This window comes from Phasianus colchicus, chromosome 5 (assembly GCF_987193195.1).
Source record: "Phasianus colchicus chromosome 5, bPhaCol1.hap1.1, whole genome shotgun sequence".
NCBI lineage: Eukaryota > Metazoa > Chordata > Aves > Galliformes > Phasianidae > Phasianus > Phasianus colchicus.
In genome coordinates, this window is record NC_143440.1 from 45326516 (window position 1) to 45351140 (window position 24625).

At 36.3% G+C, this 24625-nt stretch overlaps 1 protein-coding gene across 2 annotated transcripts in view; it reads right to left on the minus strand.

The window, feature by feature from the left end:
- Positions 1-1595: 1595 nt before the first annotated feature.
- The window catches only part of RPS6KA5 (ribosomal protein S6 kinase A5), a 75067-nt gene continuing 52037 nt past the window's right edge, over positions 1596-24625 (minus strand). Inside the window, exons 13-18 of one of the 2 annotated variants that reach the window (XR_016467033.1) lie at positions 22776-22946; positions 19452-19643; positions 18658-18817; positions 17612-17775; positions 12266-16629; positions 1610-3640 (exon numbers count right to left, since the gene is read on the minus strand). Coding sequence is in view for 1 of the 2 variants with exons in the window: in XM_031593096.2 (XP_031448956.1) it covers positions 16390-16629; positions 17612-17775; positions 18658-18817; positions 19452-19643; positions 22776-22946 (927 nt within the window). In the remaining variant the exon portion in view is untranslated. Of the gene's footprint in view, positions 16630-17611; positions 17776-18657; positions 18818-19451; positions 19644-22775; positions 22947-24625 lie in introns of both variants that reach the window. The other variant, XM_031593096.2, reaches the window with a different exon arrangement.

Consider the following 24625-nt stretch of genomic DNA (forward strand, 5'->3'; position numbering starts at 1 on the left):
ACAGCAGTTCCATAGACTTACACAGACCTCAGAACAGCCTCAACTGATTTGTACTGGAACACACAGTAAAACCACAAAAACTGCACTGAAGATTATTCTTGCCAATTGCCATTTACATTTCCCAAAATAAGGATAGAGACCCCACTTTTAGAAGAACCAGTTACACAGGGTGCAGGGCAATCTAAGGCACTAGACACAACAAATTTAAATGATTTAGATGTCTCCACATCCAAGCACAGACTTGTAGGTTTATTCTTTTTATCCACAGAAAGAAAGCAGTGAGACCAATATGCATTCAGCTCAGACTGTGAGGACCGCTTACTGGCTCAGACATTCAGAGCACAGGCTGGGTGCAGCACTGCTGTACACACTGCATTGCTCTGGATCGAATGCATTTTAGACTTCAGACACATTAAGATCATATGCGAAATTCAAAGTTCACATTACTGTTGTGACAACAGGTCAACCCCTGTCCTTAATACTGTTTCCCAAACCCCCATGAATTATAATCTTCAAACTCTCGGAGAACAGTACCATCACCAGCCATATTTACATAAATACTTCAGCTAAATGCGAACACAACACACCTGTGGGCATTGGTAGAGCTGCTATCCACAAAGCAAAATTTTTGTAATATTCCCTAATTAGTGTGTGTGTCACAAATACTAGGAACAGGTGTTTGCTGGTTTTTGTTTGTTGGCTTTTTTTGTTTGGGTTTGGGTTTTTGTTTTTTTTTATTTTTATCATCAGCTGAAAAACCACAGCTCTCAAAATTCTATGCCAGGTAGCAACAAATGCCCTCCTCAATGTTTCAGCTAATTTACTTTTAACTCCCAGTACTATTGAAAATGTAATAATAAAGAATTCAGATATTATCTGGCTTTTCCCCAAGTTGCTGTTACAGTACTTGCAGGCTTCAGTTCAAATTCAAGCAGCATAGACTTCAAATTTAAAGAAGTGAAACAGAAACAAAGAATAGCAGAACACAACAGTGTTTAAGAAATACAAGGGAGTACTACAGGAGCAGAAAGAAGATTAAGTACTGCAACAGAAGCAAAAGGAGAAGGATGTGATAGAACATTTCTTGTTTTAAGTGAGGTTTCAGAAGATCTGGAAGGACATTAAACTCATCAGAGAATTGAATTTTAATGGTCAGATAAAAGGATAAAGTGAAAAATGAGGCAGCTAGAAATCCCTGACACTGTACCTATTGGTTCTTTTAGGCATAAGAGGAGGAAAACCAACATTTTAATTTTCCCAAATAGCTGACTTGCTTATGAAGATTATTCATATTTATTCATAACAATTTTAGCACATTTTGTTTGCACTGATCACATCATTTCAGTAAAAGCTACCAGCAAAGGAATAGTATTAAAATATTTACATAACAGTTCAGACTTATTATCTCAGTAGTGACTGTTTATGAAGTGAGACATCTATGCAAAAGGATTAGAGTGTCTTGAAATGTATCAAAAATTAGGAAATCTGCTTTAACATTAGTGAAACTTCCACATACCTATGCAATAGTGAATACCACATGCAATAGTGAATTTGGAATTAATAGTGTAACAGTGAAAAAAAAAAAGTCTGATCCTCTATGTTCTTATCAACTATCATTTCTTTTTCCAACCAAAACAAAGTGTGGATTTCTGAAAATGGCCTTTAATTAAGCTGGACTGATGCACTTGCACATGTTACTAGAAATAGAAAGACCACAGGTACAGTGAGTTAGCTGGTTAGTTGGAAAAGATGTATAGAGATCTCATTTCTGAAAATTATGCAAATCATAACACATGGCAATAAATGAGGTTATGCCAGTCAATCTCTTAGCCTCATGCTGCCCCCTTCTCATTCAGCCCCAAATCGCCTCCAATACAGGGCAACAGGAGAAATAATGCTTGATTGTGCTCAGTGCAATTACCTTAGCTAGGTAGGGAGGAACAGTAACTTTCAGTCCACAGGAACACCTTAATATACACTCTGATACCTCAGGTAATCTGAAAATAAACCTAATAAAGAAGTTTTCTGCATTCCTATGCCATATAAAACAAAAGTGCTGGGTGTTCAAACTGTTAAAAATCTAACAGAGAGAATAATGACTTACATAAAACATTTCAATCTCTACTGTGATACTAATCTATAACAAGGGATCAGAAAGCACTATCTGTATTTCTAAAGGTAATATATTCAAACAGAATGCTAGTAAATTACATTATAAAAAAACATCACAAGCAAACTTAGAAGATTACTGGGTTTATTCAAGATTGAGCTTTTGGCTTCTTATGCAAATATTATTCACTGCTGAAACAGCAGAGGAAGAACCAAATCTCACCTTTGATCTAATTAAAAAACATTTTAAATAAAAAAAATCATGAAAACACTTTCATAACAGCTGTGCTGAATTCAGCTCACTGGTATGCAGGCCCTTGAGAGAACAGGCTAGCTGAAACTTAAAATCCATTTTGTGTCAAAGGCTATCAGTGCATAATGCTAAGTGTTGCTTTGCTATTACTAGAAACATTTAATACACAAGGTTACCTATTATTCTAGCTTTAGTCTTCCACTACTGACCAGAGTTTTTCTTCTAAAGAGTGTGCTTGAAGCTGCTAATCAAAGTGCTGCTTATTAAAACAATTCTCTTCATATCAGAGTTCGTACAGCATACATCACAGAAATGATATTTTCAGGCAAACAGTCACAGAATTGCAGGGGTTGGAAAGGGCCTCAAGAGATCATCCAGTTCAACCCCCCTGCTAAAGCAGGTTCCCTACTCAATAGGTGACACAGGTAGGCATCCAGATGGGTCTTTAATATCTCCACAGGAGTCTCCACAACCTCTCTGTTGTGAGGCAACCTGCTCCAGTGCTCCATCACCCTTACCATATAGAAGCTCTTCCACATGTTTGTATGGAACTTCCTATGTTCATGTTTGAGGCCATTACTCCTTGTCCTATTGCTATGCAGCACTGAGAAAAACCTGGCCTCATCCATTTGCCTCCCACCTCTCTTCAGATATTTATAAACATTAATCAAATCCCCCCTGCCCCCCAGTCTTCTTTTCCACAAGCTGAACAGACCCAGGTTATTTAGTCCTTCCTTACCCTTAAACACCTTTGCAGTTCGCCACTTTACTCTAGGAGATCCCTGGTTTTCAGACCGTGGAGCCCAGAACTGGACACAGTTCTGTAAATGTGGCTTCACCAGGGCAGAGTAGAGGAGGAGGATCACCTCCCTCAACCTGCTCGCCATGCTCTTTTTGCTGCATCCCAGGATTCCTTTGGCCTTCCTGGCCACCAGGGCACACTGCTGGCTCATGGTCAACTTGTTGTCCACCAGAAAACCCAGGTTCTTGTCAGCAGAGCTCCTCTCCAGCAGGTCATTGCCTAACCTGTACTGATGCATATGGTTATTCCTCCCCAGGAGAAAGACTCTATACTTGCTCTTCTTGAGCCTCAGCATGTTCCTCCCAGCCCAGCTCTTCAGTCTGTCCAGGTCTTGTTGAATGGCAGCACAGCTTTCTGGTGTATCAGGCTCTCCTCCCAGCTTTGTAATATTAACAAACTTGCTGAGGGTGGACTCCATCCCTTCATCTCAGGTTGTTGATGAAGATGTTGAACAAGACCAGACTCAGCACCGACCCCTGGAGAATGTAATGTAACAAAAGACAGTTCCTCTTATCTCCACAAAGCATAAATGAAATTTAAAAGTCAACGTCAAAAAGAGAAGCTTTTCCTCAACACTTCTTTATTTCACCAACATCTTATTTTTCACTCCAGATTAACATTTTAATTTGTTAAGATAATGAACATATTCTATTGCAAATTATTGGAGTACAATTCAAATACTATTTTAAAGAAAACTTCAACTGCTATTTAGATACCATTTTCTCAAGTGTAAAGTGCCATTTTTTCTTCCCAGCTACCTAATAGCGTTATGCTAACTGCAGTGCTCCATGCCTACTGCAGCCAGTCATCTCCATGAAATTTAGCAAAGTCCATACGAAAACTGTCAGAGAAAATATTTCATTGTGACACCTGGTTCCTTTCCAGGAGTATCAAAGTGCAATTTAAAAGTAACTAAAGTAAGAATTAACAACATCCTCAAAACCAACAATATGACTATATCCATGACCACATACAACTTGCCTTCCACTACATCTCCTAGCAAGGAATGCAGTCACATATACAAAGTGAAATATACTGTAACAAAATATTCCAACATTTCAAGAATTTTTATGAGAGTTTATTTTCTTAAAGGTAAAATAATTACATCTGCAAATGTACATAATTTTGTAAACCACAAAGCCCTTAATGCTGTTTGAAAGTTAAATTCATACACAGATTCAGGAAAACCCAGAAATCTAGAACATGTTTTTTTTCCCACTCCACAATAACTTGATTTCATAGCTCACCACTTTCAGATTTGATACACAATACGTTTTTCAATTATATATTTGATATATTGTATATAATTGATACCTGAAAAGGAAAGCATGCCTTAACAATCAGATATATTTATTTTTCACAATTTTATGAAATCAGTTGATTTTTATTTTTAGTATTTAATGAAAAACAGTGCAGCAGTTATCAGCACTGACAGGTTGAATCTGAAGCTTAATGACTAACTGTGCTACAATAGATAAGAGATCAGACTCCAGAACATCTCCTTTCCACAGCCGTTCATACTAAATGGAAATCAGCACTTGCAATGAAAGGGTGACAGTATAATTTAATAAGCAATGTATTTAAAAATCACACTCTTTACACAAATGTTTCAGACTATTTTAAACCTGTCATAACATTTGTTATAAAATATCCTTTGCATCACAAACACATATTTACACATACAAGGAAACATGAGAAACATAGCTCAAAAAAAGAAGAAAAAAGTACTTCACTATTGATAGGCTTAATAAATGTATTTTTAATCCAGGTTTAATTACTTGTTCCACAAACGCATTATTAGAGTTACACCATTACACTGCCAGTAAAGCTGTTATTCCAAACACTTAGAGACTAACATGAAGCAGAATGGGAACAAAGTTAGCCTTTTCTCACATTTATTCTGCCAATATGAAACTTTCCAGCCTTCTTGACAGGTCTAAGGATTTAAAAGGCATGCTTTAGCTACTTCCAAGGGAAGGCCAGGTAAGGTCTAAACATATCTTTAAGCATAGATGTTTTCCTATTCTTTTGACTCATTTATGCAAGAAGTGGCCAGAACAAAAGTATATTGAATTAAATAAATGTGGTTTTAGAAAAAAGCTAACCTTGTTAAACTTCATCTCATTGCTTTTCAGTTAATTTTGTTCTATCCAGCACAGAATATAGACCTCATACTATTTTAAGCTATTTATTAAAGTAAAAAAATATATATATATAAGATATTACATTTTAAGGAACTAGGAGACTATATTTCAGTCAATATGAAGCTCTTCATGAATCTGAATAAAATCTCTTCAGCTAGGAAAGCAACAGAAGCAGCTCTTTTGTATTGTGAAGTTGCTTGATTTCATTACATTACTGGCTCAAATCTTACTTAGGTTTTGTTGCAAGATCAATTTCCACCTCTAACGGGAACGACTGCCTTCATATAATTGGTGTTTTAAATGGCACTTCTGCACCCACTCCAAGGGAAGACGAAGATCATGTGCTTTTGGCATTAGCATTACTGATGTAGCAAGTGTAGTGCAGCAGTTGGCTTACAGCCTTTCTTCAGTTCCTAAATTCAACCCTTTTAAATATATGCTATTGCTACACAGAAGAAAAGCTTTGAATTTCTGGTAGTTTGTTTTACAATGTGTCCTTGCTACTCACTAGTAATAAAAATGTACATTATTAATAAGCATCAGTATTTTCCACGTTGCTATTTAAATACATCTGGAAAAACAATGACAGTTACATTTTAAGAATCTAGTGTCATACTGCATTCAAACTTGGTCCTTGCTACTGTATTAGCAGTTAAACAACTTGCAAACTGCAGAGTTAGACCACTAGAGGGAGTAAAAAAACTACATATAATTTATGAGCTTCTAAAGCAGTAACTTAGTTTAAAACGCTCACAGAGAATGCTCTGTGCTGTTTTACAACAAATGGGTAAGGAAAACTAAATAAATCAGAGGAATTCACGGGGATTAGCAGTTGCTGGGGATGAAACAATGGCAAAACGCCAGCAACTTCACTTGTTCAGGGAGGAAAAATTGCGGTGTGTTCTCAACAAAAGTTGTTTTTCTGTGTTTGAAAAGAATAAAATAAGAGCAAATTGCTTTGGCTTTTTTTTTTTTTTTTTCCAAATAATGTTAATAATTGAAGGGAAGTCTTAAAGTTTTGTACATAATAATCCTAAAACAAAGGATTGTCACCTTCGGTCTCATCATATCCCTCTGATTATCTAGGAGAGTGCCCGTGACACCCCATGAGAAGGCTGGAGTCGCGCAAAAGGAAGACAGGAGAGCAGTAAGACATAGCCTGACACGACCCTAGGGGAAAAACCTGGAAAACTACATCCACGCTTACTTACATCACGATTTTCCAAAGGCAAGGCTCTTTTCAGAGAGGAGACTTCCTAGAATCAGCTGGGCAAATTCCAAGAGACCTGTACTTCAGATGGATAGGAACACTAGCAGCTGGCAACACGTGGACTCAATAAGTGCTGGCTGCCATTTCTGCATTGCAGTTAGGAGACCTGGCCAGTCAGTCTACCTCTAGCTATAACAACTGGCAGAACCACCAAAATACAAGTATTAGGTTTTGGAAATAAAACTTCACGTAAATGATATAGCATTTACAAATAGATTAATAGAGAGAATGAGAACTCAAATTTGGAGATCTGTGACAAAGAAATGTATGTAAAAGTATAGATCTGTTTTTAAAGCTATCAGGAGATTTAACTGTTTGGATAAATATCAAAGAGGTGGTGAATTCTTCAACTTCATGTCTCCAAAACAAGACTGTATGCTTTTTAAAGTAACATGAATTGGTGAAATACAAGTTATTTACTCAACAGAAGACAATTACCATTTGAAAACCTTTTATACACAGCGTATCTCACAAAAGAGATCATAAACAGTTCCCCAAAATCACTGGTGCATTGTGCACTGCCAGCCTACAAAATGCCTGTCATCAACAGAAAGGCTACTGAGAGCAAAGCAGTGGACATCATTTTGCCACAGTTCTGCAAACCATGGCACATCCATAGCTTGGGTGCTGCGTGCATTTCTTGTCTCAGTAGTTTGACTCAGCAGGGCATTTCCTATGTTCTTGCTATATTCAGTCGGCTTCACACACAGCAACTTATATCTCAGCCTATTCAACCTTTCACATTTCAATTGCATAACACTTGTAATTTTTAGCAGAAAGCCAAACTTTGCCTGCACCTTCTGAGATTCCCCAGATATCACAATTTTCCCTCTTCGTGTACTGCATTATGTAGCAGCTACTTTTTGCAAGAAGTTGCACTGAATCTTGTCAGGGAACGATCAGCATATTTAATATACTCTAATAGATGTTAACGCGATCAAAGAAGTCTCTGAAAGGTCTAGCATTTGTCTGAGGCCAGAGAATGGGTAATTTTGAGTCTGCTTCATTGCCCTGGACATCATTCTACCTATCAGTGCACATGGGAACAGAATACATTAGACAGATTGATAAAAGCAAGCATAAATACCAAGAGTGCTACTGTGACTACAGTTCATTAGTGAAAGATACAAACTATGCATCCTGTGGGCTTTAACTTTTTATCTTCAGATTACAAAGACAATTAATGAATTAAGTTTCTAGGGAACAACTAGAGGAAGGAAAACAACAGTTTTCAACCTTGCTGCACTCCAGTTGGGTCAAAATACAGGTTCTCAAAAAAAAAAAAAAAAAAAAAAAAAACCCTTAAGTTTCACATCTGTAGGACAAAGCAAATATCTACTGCTTCCAAATCAACCCTACTTCAAAGTCTAAAAGTAGAATCAGCCAGCCAAATCTGATTCCAGCATACATTTCTATTCAAGTATGAAGGTGTTATTTGAGTCTATCCTTTTAGATTGTTATAAGGTAAATGATTTTTTTGGAACTTCTTTTTGGACTTCTAAAATTCTTTATCCATTTAGCAAATGTAACAGTTGCTTGAAGAAAAATATTCATTGACCAGTGCATCTTAAGCTAGAAAGACTAGAAGAAATTGAATTCAAAGGGTTAACATAAACAGGAAGTTCATGAAAAGAACTGAGTGTTTTTTACTCTCCTAAAAAACCCCAAAACTGCATAAAATACTTAGCCCACATGTACCCTGGAAAAGTGTGTGTTTTGGTTTCTGTTATTTGTTTTTAAATATACTGATAACATAACACCATGGGCATATTCACACTTTTTTTTTGGTCAAGCTCCTGACAGTGCTGGAGATTGGATCAGCCTAAGCTATTACAAATGCTATCAGTCTACTCTAGAACATAGTTTGGATACTTCTCCCACCTGCCACAGAAGTAGTGCATAATGTAACTAACAACAGACATCTTGGGTACTACCTGCAAAGCTGGATTTATCCAAGTACCATGTGCATAAAATTCATATGCTCAGTTTTATTTTTTTAACTCTTTTCCACAAAAAGTTACCAGCATGACTTTAAGTGTCAGTGGAACAACAGGCATGCAAGACCACCAGCTATCCAGGAGAATATCTATACTGCTGCTTTATGCTGTGCACAGTTCAAAGAACCCCTCTTAAGGGAAACTAAGGTTCCCCCTCCTGTTTATACGCTCCCTTCAAGTACTGAAAGGCCACAATGAGGTCTCCCCAGAGCCTTCTCTTCTCCATGCTAAACAATCCCAGTTCCCTCAATCTTTCCTCATAGGAGAGGTGCTCCAGCCCTCTGATCATCTTAGTGCCCTCTTCTGGACCTGCTCCGAGAGCTCCACGTCCTTCCTGTACTGGGGGCCCCAGGCCCGGTGCAGTACTCCAGATGGGGCCTGAATTGTTCATAATGACATGATGTACTTCTTTAGATTGCTTAGGTAACTTTGAAGACACTACAGTGGTTACCCACACAATTTAAGGCAACAAAAAACTGTTTTCCTATGTCTGAACACCATGACCTGGAAAAGAAAATGAAGTGACTGAAGATCAAAACATATATTATTTATCATCCCAACACAGACAAAGGATCCGATCCACTAAAAAGCTGCTGTTCATTCCTTGGTGGTTAGTAAGACTGGCACATAAAGGGAAGTACCTCTTAAGGGAGAAGCTCCACCAATAGATTTTCACAAGCCAATAATTCTGACAGGCAGGACAACAGGCTGAGCTTACCATCCTCTGGATCAGCCTGGTGAAGCTTTAACAGCTCTAGAAACAAGAGCATTCAACTGACACCTGGATCTGCAAAAATCTGATGACTTTTGGAGAAGTCTTCCAGCAAACAGCTTGTTTTTCTTCCATTACTGCATTCACAGAATGGTCACACCTCTTCTAGTTTTTCCCACATTCAAAAAAAAAAATCTATATATATATATCTATATCTATATCCTCATTTCATTTCCTGAATATCCCAAAGCTGGGTAAAATAAACCATTAAAATTCTTCAGCTTCCTTATGGTAACATTCTGCTGTGAAGTTTTGCATTTTGCTGACATGACTAAGAATTTTGGAGATAGCATACTTCTCTGTAATCTGTTGAAAAATGGCATAAAACAAGTTAAGGAAATCAAGACTGGACATGTATGTATTTGTGCCTTAGAAGTTAGAAGATGGCACCATTCCCCTGCAAGAAAAGTGTTGATAAGTATTTTTTTTTCCCTCAAAAAGTTTGGAAGGGTCTTCGGTATATTCTCCAAAAACAATTCTTTGAAATCAGAATGTCCTGTAAGTTCTGAGCTCAATACTCCTTTCTTGCATTTCTTTGCCTCTTCTCCCTCCCTGCCCACACTGAAGCAAGAAATAGCACGTCCTGTTCAACCTAGTGCAAATTAACAGAGCCTGCTCCTTTATAACAAGCTGTCAGACTTCCTCACTAATGTATTCCTGCATTTACAACTTCAAAAGGTAAAGGTAGAAATTACAGAGGATCTATTCTACTGGGATTCTGGTAAAAGACTAATAAAAAACAATATTGCAGATTTTCTTCTGTGTAAGTGAAAAAGATAATTGCAATAAGGACTGGATAATCTCAGAGGTCTTTTCCAACCTTGGCAATCCTATGACATTTGGAAGAACAAAATTTGCTGCCCTAGCACCTTGATTAGACTGCCAAAGTTGAAAGCCAAACTTTTATTCACATTTGCAATACAGATGTGAGTTCAGATTAAAGGCTTGTCCTGTCTCACTTTGGTGTTCCCTTGGAAGAGATCTCAAGTTTTCCTTCCAGTCTGACAGTCTTTAAATCAAACCAAGTGGCCTCATGTGGCAATATATATTACATAGAATAGTATTAACACTTGACCTTTACAGCAGCAGGGTTATAGCACCTTGAGTTCTGATTTACACAATCACTGTACAATGAAGTTACAGTGGAATCCTGTTTCCTCAAGTATGCATAGCTTTAAGAGAGTAACTTATGTATAGCTGAGCTACATATTCAAAGGAGAACTCAAAGGAGACATCAGAGAAAAGATTCAAGTACTCACTATTTTTGTGAATTAATTTAGTTTCTCTTCCTCACAATACATTTATTTTAAAAGGAAATAGGATAAAGACTTAAGTACAAGTACATTCCTTCAGACCATACAATGGTACTCTGATTCCCTTGTCACTTGTAAACATAACTTGGAGCAAACCTTCAGCACTGTCCCTTTTTTGCATCACAGACTACAAACTTTTTTCCTCCTTTCTTCTCACTTTGTCATAATTACAAAAACTGGTTTATACATGAAAGACATTTTAGCAGACCTGAAAGTGTCAAACACAAGATTACACTCATAACTGATATAAAATGTATTAAGGTAGATTTTGTTATGGTCAGCAAATATTAGTAATGTAGATCTACGTAAAACTAAACTAGCAAATTACAGTGATTACCTTTGCCAGTAGAATTCTTTTTGTTGTTCACAAGACCTTATCCCAAAACTTAGATTTTCCTCTTCCTTATGAAAATAAGCCTTCTGTCACAATCATACCAAGAGAATAATGCATTTTAAAAGAATGACGACACCAAAAGAAGAAAATCAAACAAACATAAATGAGATCCCAATTTTAAGATTTGATGAAGCTTGATTTGTTGACAAGAGTAAAATTACGTTTGTATTGAGAAAAATGCAGCAAGCTTGCAATCAACTTGTAGTTTCATGTGTGACAGGTTTCTGAACAGCTCCTTAGCAGTTAAAGAGCTCTGCTTTTCTTGGCTTTATTGTTAGCATTTCAAAACAAGTTAGCATACCTCCACAGGATTTTTTATTTTTTGATACAGTCAGATTAGTTTTCAACGTGTGAATAGTAGGGACTCCTTTCTACATTTGAACAGAATATTAGCTTTCAAAAATTGTAGTAATGCATTAAGTTTTGCAGCGTTTCACTGCTACCTCAAAAACAATCTATTTTATTATCAGTGTTCACCAAGATGTCTCAGTTCACAGAACACAGGCTGGCTGAGAGGTGACAACACTTGAACCAGGAAAAGACCAGAGTTGGGGGCCAGAAGGATCAGAAACAGCTCTGAGGGTGATAGGAGGCTGCCAAACCAGTCTGTACCATCTCATCTCACTTACCATTGACTCCCAAGAAATCTGGAATTTTCCTTTCCACCAAAAAGAACATGAAGACCATTAAAAAAAGTGTGTTTTATTCAAATTCACATAATTCCAAGCGTCTTACATTTCTCTGCTCTTGCTGCATCCAGGCACAACAGACAAGACTACTCCCACTGGTTTAAGTAATTAAGAGCATCACTACTTTCTGTCCTGGTACACAGTATTGGAATAATCCTGATTCCTAGGTCTTCTTTCTTATGTAGTTGCTCTGAAATCCCAGTATGTATTGAAGAAGCGATACATAAAAGTGACAGAGAGCAGGCAAGATCTAGCCAACAGCCCTGCAGTATTATTTTTTACAGACTCCAGAGCCCTGTGGGTCAAAGGTGCTAACTCAGAAGCATTTCTGACAGGTAAACAAAGATCAAGACACTTCTACAGCAGAAGCATGCTATCTTCTGAAGGAAGGGAATACAACATTCTGCAATGTAAAATTTAGTGCAGTGAAAGACTGTTGTATAAGGGGAAAAAGAACAAAAACAGCGAGAATTGTTATAAAAATACCTGGAATTATACCTAATGAACAACAAAAAAAGTCACCTGAAGCCTCTCATTACTGATTTCCCTTAACCTTCTTCCTCTTCTGCAGCAGTCCCCTTGTCTGCTCCTCTGAATCTGTACAAGTCAAGAATTCACACAGTAAGTAAAGTTCAGTGAAGGTTCTCTTAAAAAAGGTCTATTACTTTCAATTGAGGCCTCGACTTATGCAACAGAGCATGAATCTACACGCATGCACATAATACATGTGCACACTGAAAACATAAGACACTTCAACACTTCATCAGAACTGATAAAACTTAAGAGAATCATGTGATTTTAAAATTTTTTCTTAACCAAGACAGCATTCTGCTCGTGGGTGAGCACAAGAGAACATGGCTGTGCAGGTACCGTTATTTTGTTCCAAAAAGTAGCCATGGAAAAGGGCAGAGAAAATACATATATCAGCAATGCCAACTCAAGTTTCAAATCAGTCTGATGCAATACTGTATTTTTATGCTCTCTCTCAAAACTGTTAATATAGTATTTTAATCAAGATATTTTCTGTAGCAGTAAACAATACAAATGCCAAACGCCCAGATCATTCTACCAAGAAACAAACATTTCACTTGCTTTTCCTTATAAAAAGGTAGAAACTTCACCAAGTCAGAGGAACAGTAAAAATATAATCTTCTTTGTGTTCCTGTAAAACCTTTAACATTATTAATATCTGCATTTCAAGAAATATTACAAAGAAACAGCTTTAGCAACAGAGTAGCTAGTACATTTAAGGCTAATATAAACATCTTTAGTGATAAGAAATTTTCAAAGAATCTTTCAAAGAAATCTGCCCACAACATTGCTGACACATATCAGATGTGTCACGTCTGATAACAGTAAAGAAGGATCATTACTAGACATTAAGGTTGGTGGACTCATAGCAGCACTGTAAATGAAATTTGAGTATAAACAATTTACAGTCTAACACCTCTTTAAGATGGCAATAAGATGTATTTTAAGTAACAATCAAGATTAGCTGGTATATTTCAGATTTGAAATAGTGGTATGAATAATAAAAATTTGGTCCATGTTTATCATATTCTTTGAATGCCGGGCTGGGTAACAGATTAAGCCGAGACAGAACATCTTTCTGCCATGAGTAAATAGCCTCCCACATTTGAACAAAAAGTGAACCTACTCTTGAGCTGCTTAGATTGCAAATCCAGTTTTATCAGTGTAAACAGAAGTTGTTTATGTAAAGATGCCTATCTATAAACCCAAGCAGCTTAGTGTCCAATACAAGAGATCTGTTACCCAGAGGCAGTAGAAAGTCAGAGGTGATAAAATTTCAGCTGTCCCAGGTAACTGGTTCAAAAGCAAATGCAAGTCAACAGCTAAGAGTACTTACCCAGACCAAAAAAAACATCCTGTTTTTAATTTTTTTATTAAATAACTGCAGGTAGAGCACAAAGAAGAAAGAGAAATACTATTGAGTAAAAGCTGTATTTGATGCAAATGATCTAATAATTTTAGATTCACAACAATCTCTCAAAACCTGTGTGGGAAAAAAGAAAACCAACACCAGACAACACAGCCATCATCTGCAGCATACGGTTTCTCGTATGAATTTTTCTCATTTCATCAGTTTGTCAGGCATCAGCTTAAATTTCCCAAGAGAGAAACAAATGTATGAATCTTCTCACTTTAAAAAAGTTATTTCACAAGGGTTGCAATATTCCAGAACTATTTGGTATCCAAAAGATTTTTTGCTACTCTTGAAAGAAATCAAACCCAAAATTGCTTTTTTTTTTTTCCTTACTAAGACGACAATAAATTCCAAGAACTCCTTAAGGTATAAAATTTAAGAACAACCTTCTCTCCCTCCCTCAATTTACTTGTACTGTCTACACAATAAGTATTAATTGTGGATTGTTGTTTTTGTATTTACAGCAAGTTTATTGGGGAGAGGGAAAGTATTCTTTTACAAATGAGCCATTTTCACTATCGAGATCACTTCCAAAGAGAGCATTCAGAAAGCAAACCTGAATATATTACATTGACAATTATTTTTCAATATTTTAACATCAGCCACTTAAAATCGGTTGTGTTATTAGCACATATACGGATCTTTAAATATACTACCTCTACATAAACAGTGCAAATCTCAATATTCACATCAACCTGAAATTAATGCTGCAATTACTGTTGACATTCACATCAAGAAAGTAGTAAACTATTTCACATGAGCAATTCCAAAACCTCAGAATGCCATTATTAATATTAAAGAAACACAGAACAAACATGTTGGGCTTCAAAGCCTTGTTTTGATACACACAATCCCTGTAAACATGGATGTACTGTATCTGTCAATACTGATATCTGATGTAATTCTATAAATAAAACCACTGATACAAACAATTTCTATATCTTTTTTTTTTTGCATAGGGTTTGGATTAAGTTTACTTTATCGTAGAACAAGCTTTTAACATATTCCTCATGTCAATTATTCTACCATCACAGACATTTAGGCATTTAATTGACTTTACACAATGACTCGCTCTGACTTCAGTGGAAACTTACACATCTAAGCATTTGCAAAATTGGAGCTGTCTCTAGACATGGAGAATATGAGCAATAAAAGAGCTCTCCATAAATTTATAAAATACGCTGATTCAAAAGTTTATGCTGATGTTTCTGTAAGTCACATTTATAATTCCAAACAGTTATGTACATACTATACTATCACAGTAGGAAATACTTCACTGTAGAACACCACAGTGAACAAGTTGTGAAGCACAGTGTTCAATATAATTTCCCTTTAGTATTCCCAGTGCATAAGTTGTTAACATCTACACTACACACAAGGTGCCCAGGTCTAGTATTTGTTATATACAATGTAAAAGCAGGATAGAAAGAGTTTTGCAGTTTTAAGTAAGGAATGGAAATGGCGGGTAATATACAGGGATTCACTCCTGCAAAGTACAGAATTCTCCTTCACAATGACCACTACCACCACATAATGTGGACTTCAGGTCACTCAATCTAATAAAACAGTGCTCAGCACCTTGTAGGAAGAGAAATCTGAGCGCACTTTATTATAAACATCTCATTTTGATGTTATAAAGTGCAAAGAAGAAAACATATATTCTAATATTTTACAGTCACTATTATACTGACATATTTGCACAATGCAAAATTCAAATAACTTGGTATATATTTGTATGGACCCTATAATAACAAATGCTGAAACTGGAGTTCTCGCATTTTTTAAAAAATCTCAGTATTTTAAAGTTCTTGTGTAAATATAAAAAGAAAATATAAATTATAGTTAATTCTTGAAATAGATATTTTAACGCGTGACCATTTTTCAAACATTCAATATGAAATTTCACTTTCTGTAATATCGTTATGTTTTAGAATCTGTAAAACATTTTAAAAGTTATTAACTTCAAAAAGTAGAAATAAAAATTACTGTATCACAGTACTAGACACGTCACCTTTGACATCTTTTACTCTAGATGTTTTTTTAAAAATAAAATAAATTAAAAAATCTAAGACATTCTCAATTGTTTAAAACAAGATATATGGAGCAACTTTTTAAAGCAACCTAAAAGTTGCATAACACTTCATTTTGTTCTTAAAATTCAAATAAATGGCATACAATGTAATCCCAAATTTAAGAGGCCTTTGAGTACTTCACTTCTTTGGTGGATTATACCAATCATTCCTTATGTACAGGAAGAATCAAATGCTATGAGATTCTTCACATGGCTGGACATAAGCAGAAGATTCAAGAGTTCTATGTTTTACAGACTTTCTTTTCTTTTAATAGTGGAGAAGAAACTGGGAGGAAGATTCTGATGCTGAGAAACAGCTTTCCTCCAAGCTGTACCAAGGGCAGAATAGCTCCTTAAGACGAGGAGCTTGACTGCAGACTAGTAATTTATCCCAAGAGAATATAATGTTGGTTGTAATACAGTATTATACCATATCCAGTGATATCAAACTCAATGCTAAAAAGAAATGTATTGAAATATGAAGCTAAAAAGGTATGACTGAAATACATTGTTAAAGCGGCGGACGTATTTCTGTAGGCTGTAAGCCACAGGGAGGAGGGGTGGGAGAAGACAAAGGTACTGCCCAGTTTATAACCACGCAAATCTTCAAGACAAAGTATTCTCTGCTTTTCAGTCAGAGAACTGGAAGATAGTTTCTGGGTTATTGCTGTCTGTAGGGTTTGTTGGCTGCAGTGTCTTTGTAGGTGTAGTTTTACCATGAGAATGAGAGGAAGAAGAATGTGAACTTTCACTGGAGCTGCTACGTGTCTCTGTGCTTGTACTCGTTTTTTTCATTTTCCTTCTCTTTGCAAGAGGTGCCTTGTCAACATTCTGGAGACAAAATCCTTCCCTTTTGTACTTGTTAAAGGCCTGTTTAAAAATAAAAGGTAATTCTAATGTTTTTAGGAGATTTAAGACATTTTATGACTAATAGATTTTAATGAATGCTCAACAATAAATTATAAGATAAACTGTAACTTATTGGCAGATTACTACTAATTATTATTTTAGTTATATCAGTAATTTTAGTAGCCTTTACATATATTTAAGAGACAATTTGTCATTATCCATATTCGAGTAATACATAACATTAACTGGCATTTTTCCTTCCCTGTTCTTCTAAGTTTCAGAAGGATTTTCTTTGAGACTTAAACTACATTAAGAATATATTTTCAGGAAGTACACTTGGTTAAATAAAACTTTTCCTTCAGCTCAAATTATTTTGCATTATTGAGACCTCTCAAAGAAACTTTTCTTTTTCTCTGCTTGATAATAAGGGTATACAAGTACTTCAGAACACAAATATGCACAATTTCAGTTCATTTTCTGAAGAAGGAATAATGAGAATTAATACCATGCTTGTACAACACAGCTGAAATTCAAACTTACTTAGTAAACATATATACTGGTAGATGAGCAGGTCTACTTAAAAGTATCCATTATACTTAAAATATAAATACATATATACAAAAAAATATAATCTTGATTTTGTAACCATGAGAAGGATAAGAATTCTAGTTACTGTAGCAGAAACTTCCTTCTCCCTTCTACAAAACCTACATGGTCTTTCAATATATTTCTCTAAGAAACAGAATATTTTTCTAGATATTTCATGAACAGTTGTCTCTCAACCCCAAAAACCTCATTAATGTAAATGTCTTCAAGAAATTCATTTTTGTCTCATCATTCATATTTTCACTGTACTTAAATGTTAGGTGTAGAGGGAAAAAAACAGTTATAAGGAATCACTGAATTACAAGGACAAATACTTTTATTTAAGAAGAAAACATACAAAAATCTAGATTAGCAAATTACAGATTTGTTACATAACAAAAGACTTTTCAGAACTTACATGAAAAGTGGCTTTGACGTATGTGTGCACTGCAGCGCCTGAAGAACCCAAGTTATCAGGAGTCATTAGAGGGTTAGATGACAGCTGGCTGCCATCCTGAAGCCATTCGTTGTATCTCAGACTGGACATCTTAATTCTTTTGTTTGGATCCACTGTCAGAAGTCCTAATAGAAATATATTACACTCTCTTCATTTGTGAACTGTTCATCCTCTTCTAAGAGACAATGCATTGTTTTGATAACTAAGTCATGATAATATTTATCCCACATAGGCCAACGCTTATTCTAGATAAAATTCACACAATGTTATACCATCATTCACTGTAGCAGAATCATTAAAACCAAGAAATCGTTACATGCTTGATAACTCATCCCTTTTCACATGAACTCTAAACTACAAGAGGACTTAGTCACTTAAAATCTGTCTAGAGTGAAATCCAAGAAAGCAATCCAGATTGAGGTCTGAATCTGGATATCCCTACATTTTTGGCACAGAGACTCCTCCTAAGCCTGCTTCTACACAGACTCAGAACTTCACCTGAGAATGCCTTAATTAGATGCCTAAAATGGCTAAAGGGAACACAAAGCATAGCAAATGCAAACAAAACAGCTCAGAAATAAAGTAGCCTTGACACACTCGTTCAAAGACACAGTTCAAGGGAAAAGACAGTAATATATTTATTTTCTGAAAAAGCTCTACTTGTATCTCACCAACAAACCTGGCATTTTCACAAAACTGAAATAACAACTTTTCTGCTTTTAAACATACTTTAAAATGACTTCACCTTTTCTAAACCTCTTCAGTTATTTCCTACCCCAGGAAATTCATGCATTAACTTTCTATCAACATCTTAGTACATTAGAAAGCTCTCTGCCCAGCACATGTACAATTCTGAATCCCATTTTTGTATGTACCAACTGTGACCAAAACTCGTAGCTCAATCTGTGCATACTGCTCCGTCAGGTTAGACACAGCATTTACCTACTAGATAGTGCTACAAATGTTACCTTTGGAAAAAGAAAAACAAAGTATTGGTGGATACTTACCTTGAATTAACTCTTTGGCCTCTTCAGAAACATTTTTCCAAGCTTCCCCTTCAAAGGAAAATTCTCCCTTTTTTATTTTTTTCATTATTTCCAATGCACTAGTACAGGTTAAACTTTTGTCTTGGGACTGAAATGGTACCTGTCCTGATAACATCGTATACTGTCACGAGAACAAAATAATATTAACAAACAACGTATATTTATTGAAGACTCTACATAGGCAGTTACTGTCATATATACAGCATCACCAGCACTATATAACAGAACATTGACCGGCACATTTTCAAAGCTATAGAGAATGCTAAACACACAAGACATTCAATGGAGCCCTTATTAGAAAAAGTATTTGTAAGTTACAGGAAACCACAGTAAAAACATGATGGCGTTTAGAGCAAGCTTACTTTTCTTGAGAATACTTTTCTGTATTTCAGAATACAGGCTGATTCCTTCTCTGAACTGAAACTCTCAGAAGACTATGGATGCCTGTAAAATTTCCTAGCAAGAATGTTTCTTTTTAAGAACCATTCTGTATTAATAAAGTATTATACCAGACCGTATTAGTAAAGTATTTTTCAACTCCCAGAAACACTGAATTAAATTTACTGCTTAGGAAAAAAAATATCTTCACTCCTAGAAAATATCTGTCTTTGGAATCTATCATTTGAGCAGCAGCACCTTCTCACTTGAATGTACCATCTACCCAATACAAATCTGAAACAGTGTTAAATCCTTTGCGTTTTAGTAAAAAGTAAACATGTATAATGAAGTTTTAATTTAAAAACCCATTCACTTACCAGAATGACTCCCAAACTCCAGAGATCACAAGATTCATCATAACCATTGTGATTAAAGAGCTCTGGGGCAGCATAATGCAGAGTAAAACACGGAGTCTTAAGAGGCTGATTGTCAGGTGGTTTTAAACGAGCAAAGCCAAAATCAATTATTTTTATTTCTGAATTATCAGTTTCATCTGTAAACAACAAATTCTGAGAAGCAAACAATACCATTATTAGCATTAGTTAGAAAATTTTTCAGAAGACCCTACTAGATATTATTTTACTCTTATTACTAAAGAAAAATTATATAAAGGGGCATTGGGAGACAATGGAAAAAAAAAGTAGAAATACTTTGAGATGCAAGAAAATACAAGGTGTGGATTGGCCAGCCATCCAGGAGTATTGATGAAAATGTGTTCAGCAAAGACTAGTAAGAAAAATAATTAGGCACACATAGACAAGAAAAATGTAAAGGAAACAACATAAGCTATCAAAGTATCAAAGATAAACACATGAAAAGAAGAATTGTCTTTTCCACAGAAAAAAGTAGATCTTTTTTAAGCTTCCACTTTCTTCTGGCAAACAGTGAATGATCACTTTCTGGTGTGTGGATCTATTTTTGCATGCCTTGTCTTGCAACTGAATAGACTTTGGTCCTCATGTGGTAACACGCTGAAGCCATATTGCCATGACAGCACAAAAACACAAAATAATAATCCCAAAGTAAAAGACTGAGTACTAGAAAGTGGCATGGATCTCAAAAGCAACAGAGAGATGCTTTCAGTGAGACTTCTGATGAATGGTGTTTAGGCATCGAAGGTCACAGAACAGAACATCAAACAAAAGTAATAAAACTTGATTTTAGCTGTTGCCAAGAATTTTAGCTTTACATACGGCATACAGCATTTCAGCCTTGAAGAAAGACAAGTTGTTGTCAGTTCAGGAGAAGATTTAAGAGAATCTGTTTTCTCTTTGTGTATTTCTCAAGGGATACAAAAGAGTGAAGCTTAGGAAAAATAGCTGGAGCAGAGATTAATTATTACTGATTTCTACTTCTCCTTGAACTTTTGAGAGAGCAGAGGAGAGCAAAAAATCTGCTGTTACCTTCATTGTTTGATCTCTTCAATGCTAAAAGCCTACAGCCCTATGTATTTCTCTAATACAAAAGGTGAATGACTGAACACGAAATAATTGTTTTCAAACTCATTAAGAAGAGGAAAAAAAGCAATTCCTAGACTTCAAGAAGATCAACAAGGAGAACCGAGAGCATCCACCATGGATGAAAGATGACATATGCTACATGCAACGTGGCAATTTCAATTTTAACAATCATGGTTTAAGATGATTTCTCCTGCGCTGAAAATGAAATTGGTTACATACGGAAAGAAAGATTTACTTCTCAGTTGGGTTGAGATTCCTTTTTTTGATTAGGTAAATAAATTGTACTTCACCAAGATCCCAAAGCTACAGTCCACATCACTTGCAACCTACTGTAAGGAGCCTGCTTTAGGCAGGAGCTTGCTCTCAATGAACTCCAGAGACACCTTCCAATTCCTACAATACTGTGATTAGTTATGTCTTGGTATATTTGTTCTTAGAGCCCAATTCACAGATTAATGATTACTTCACGGAAAAAAAAAATCCTCAAATCCGCTACTGAGTGGTTCTAGATGGTCACATGTGCTTCATTAATTCCTTTCTTCTGTAATTTCTGATTTTTTTTTTCCTATCCAGTACTTCTCCATTTTGCAAAGCAGTATATGCAGTCTAATTGCTACTGCTTAAACAGAAGAGCCTTCCAGTCCACACTAATAAAAAGCAGCCCCATCTTTACTGACACATAATCAGTTCCATTTTTAAAACTAGATTTACCAGTAACAGTTCAGATGCCAAAGCTGAACATCAAACAAATCTGACGACTTGTTAGAAGAACAGAATTATACATATATATTTTTACAGAAAGGTGTACTAACCACATCTATATTGAGAAACCTGCATATCCCATACTAAGTTCATGCCTGAATCTAAAATAGTAACTTTCAAAACAAAAAGCAGGAAGGAGACAGGTTGGTTAAGTCCAACTCTGTAGAGGAAATGCATTCTGTAAATTGTTTGCTAACCCTTCATTACTTGGACTTTCCAGGCTTCTCTTCTTGAATATGATATAGAACCAAAGACTGCTTAACTTATGACATGGCTGAAAGAAGCCCTGCTTTACAGAATCTGGCCTTTATATTCAAGTTAACAATAAGAGTAAAATTGGGAGAAAAGGAAGAGAGAATGGATTTCTATTTTTCTTTCAACAAAGACTTGTTTCAAAAGCTGTTTTGTTTCCTCGATGGTGCAAGCAAAAAGTTTTTCAGAGAGTTATATTTGCAACTGACACATTAGAATTTCACAATAGCTCCTCTTTTTTTCACTGCTTAGTTAGTAGAGATCCTTTCAAACATAGGTTTAGCATTTAAATACTAACATTTAGAAGTCTTCTTCACACGTAGAATTCTAACTACTACATAAGAGATGCATCTGTAAAATATCAGAATGTATGTTACAGAAGGATGAAACTGTAAGAACTGTGGATCATTTTAAATCCAGATACAAACAGCAAAGCTGTCTAATGACATATGCTGACTGTAATCACCAATACAATATAATATCCTTACTGGATAAACTAACATGAAACTACACCATTCCTAGGCTAAACAAATATAACACCTATCTAAGCCCATTGCTGGCAAAAAGAAAAAACACTAGAAGGAACAAACATTGGTTCCAGGAAGCAGAACAAAACCAGTAGTCAGCTGTATTACAGTAAACAAAAATGTGAGGCAGCATCTTGCCTTCCAGACAATACTGTTAATACTCAGAACAATAATTCCTTAAAAATACATATGAAACATTATTGTTTTTTCCATCTTGAGAAACTAAACTAAATCACACATCTCCATTAGTTCCCTCTGTGCTTAACTGGGAGAATAAGATGGTACAAGGGTGTTGCAGTCACTTCCAAGAGAAGCCTCACTGAGTGAATTAAGATTAAAAAAAAAAAAGGTGAAAATGTACAAGGTAACCAAGCAGCCTAGTTCTGCTAATGAATCGCTTCATATAGTAAGCGTACTTACCACTAGTAAAAACTGTTCCCCAAATAGGTAAAGAATGTTTTCAAACATATTATACTGTAATTTTTCTTTCTAACAAAACTCAAAATGCTTCCCAACAGTTATTTTTACCTAAGAACAGAAAAATGCCTGTGGAAGGGATACCATTTTATAAAAAATAAGAAACAACAGCAGAAAAACTTAATAACTTAATACTGAAACATGTACAAGGAAGTCACTATACCTCAGGTTTCAGATCTCTGTGCACTACTCCTACATCATGCATGTGGCTCACTGCTGAAACAAGTCTGCGCATGATATGACTGGCTTCTGTCTCACTGAAATGCTGCTTCTTCTGAATACGTTCAAGCAATTCTCCTCCTTTCAGTAATTCCATTACTAGAAAAGTGTGAAGCTAAAACCATAAGAAAAAAGACGGGATATTAGAAATGTATACATTAGCACACATTGGCTGTACTTCAAATTTCTTGCCATTGAATGAATAATATGCTTCTCAGAAAGCTTTACTGGGACCAGAAGGTGAAATTAGCATTCTCAAAAGTCAATGGGTGTAGGCCTGTGATGGCTACTAGCACTTCCTTCCCCTGAAATACAGTAACAATGTAACATTTGAAAGCCAAGAAAAGCACGTTCAAGGGAAGAGGTCAAAAAATCAATTTCACAGAAATATACAGGAAAAAAAGTGCACAGTATTTACATATTAAGGAACAGAAGGATAGCTGTGTGTACAGAAAGAGGCAAGACTTCTCAGAAGCCCAATGTGTCTACTAGTCCTATTGCTAGTAGTGCTTCTCAGACATCTTTTCTTGCAATTTTTTTTATATCTTGAGAACAGGCAAAAGTTGGAAAGAATATTTTCTCTAGCAAACTTTCTATGGTTTGCTGAACACAACTAAGTAATACTCGAAGGTTGGGTTACTAATTTGATCAAACTGACATTAGATTAGGCTAAAAATTGGAGTTTCTTTAGACAAATTGCAGAAATGTGAAGACCAGAAAATTTCAATCAGTTCTGGACTTCAGAATATTGTGTTCCCGAGTGGGAAAGGACAGATAGGAATCAGAGTCCAGCTCCTGCCACCACACAGGACCACCCAAAATTCAGACCACATATCAGAGACCACAGTCCAGATACTTTTTGAATTCTGGCAAACAGTGCTACGACCACTTCCCTGAGGAGCCTGTTCCAGGGGTGCTGACCACCCTCTTGGTGAAGAACCTTTTCCTGATATCCAATCTGAATCATAGAATCATACCATAGAATGGATTGGGTTAGAATGGACCTCAAGGAGCACCAAATTCCAACCCCTCTGGAAGAGGCAGGGCTACCAGCCACTAGATTAAGTACTGGATCAGATCACCTAGGGCTTCCCATCCAACCTGGCCTTTAACACCTCCTGGGACTGGGCATCCACAACCTCTCTGGGCAACCTGTTCCAGCACCTCATCACTCTCTCTCTGTAAAGAACATCCCTCTGACATCTAATCTAAAATCTCCCTTCCTTTAGTTTAGAACCATTCCCCGTTGTCCTATCACTATCTACCTGTGTAAAAAGTTGATTTCCCTCATGTTTATAAACTGCCTTTAAATATTGGAAGGCCACAATGAGTTTCTTTTCCAGGCAGAACAAGCCCAGTTCCTTCAGCCTATCTTCATAAAAGAGGTGCTCCAGAACTTGGATGGATCATCTTTGTGGTGTTCCTCTGGACCCTCCCCAACAGCACCACATCATTCCTGTACTGGAGGCCTCAGACCTGGATGCAGTACTCCAGATGAGGCCTCACAAGGGCAGAGTAGAGAGAGACAATCACCTCCCTGTCCCTGTTGACCACCTCTCTTCTGATGAAGCCCAGGACACCATTAGACTTTGTAGCTGCAAGCCTGCATTGTTGGCTTATATTCAGTTTTTCATCCACCAGAACCCCAGGTCCTTCTCCACAGGGCTACCATCAAGGAGGATGTCCACTGATGCTGCCACTCCAACATAGAAGGCCACCAGACTGGTCAGGCATGACTTTCTCTTGGTGAAGCCATGCTGAACCTCCTCTCTGAAGGACTGTTCTTGTCACTTT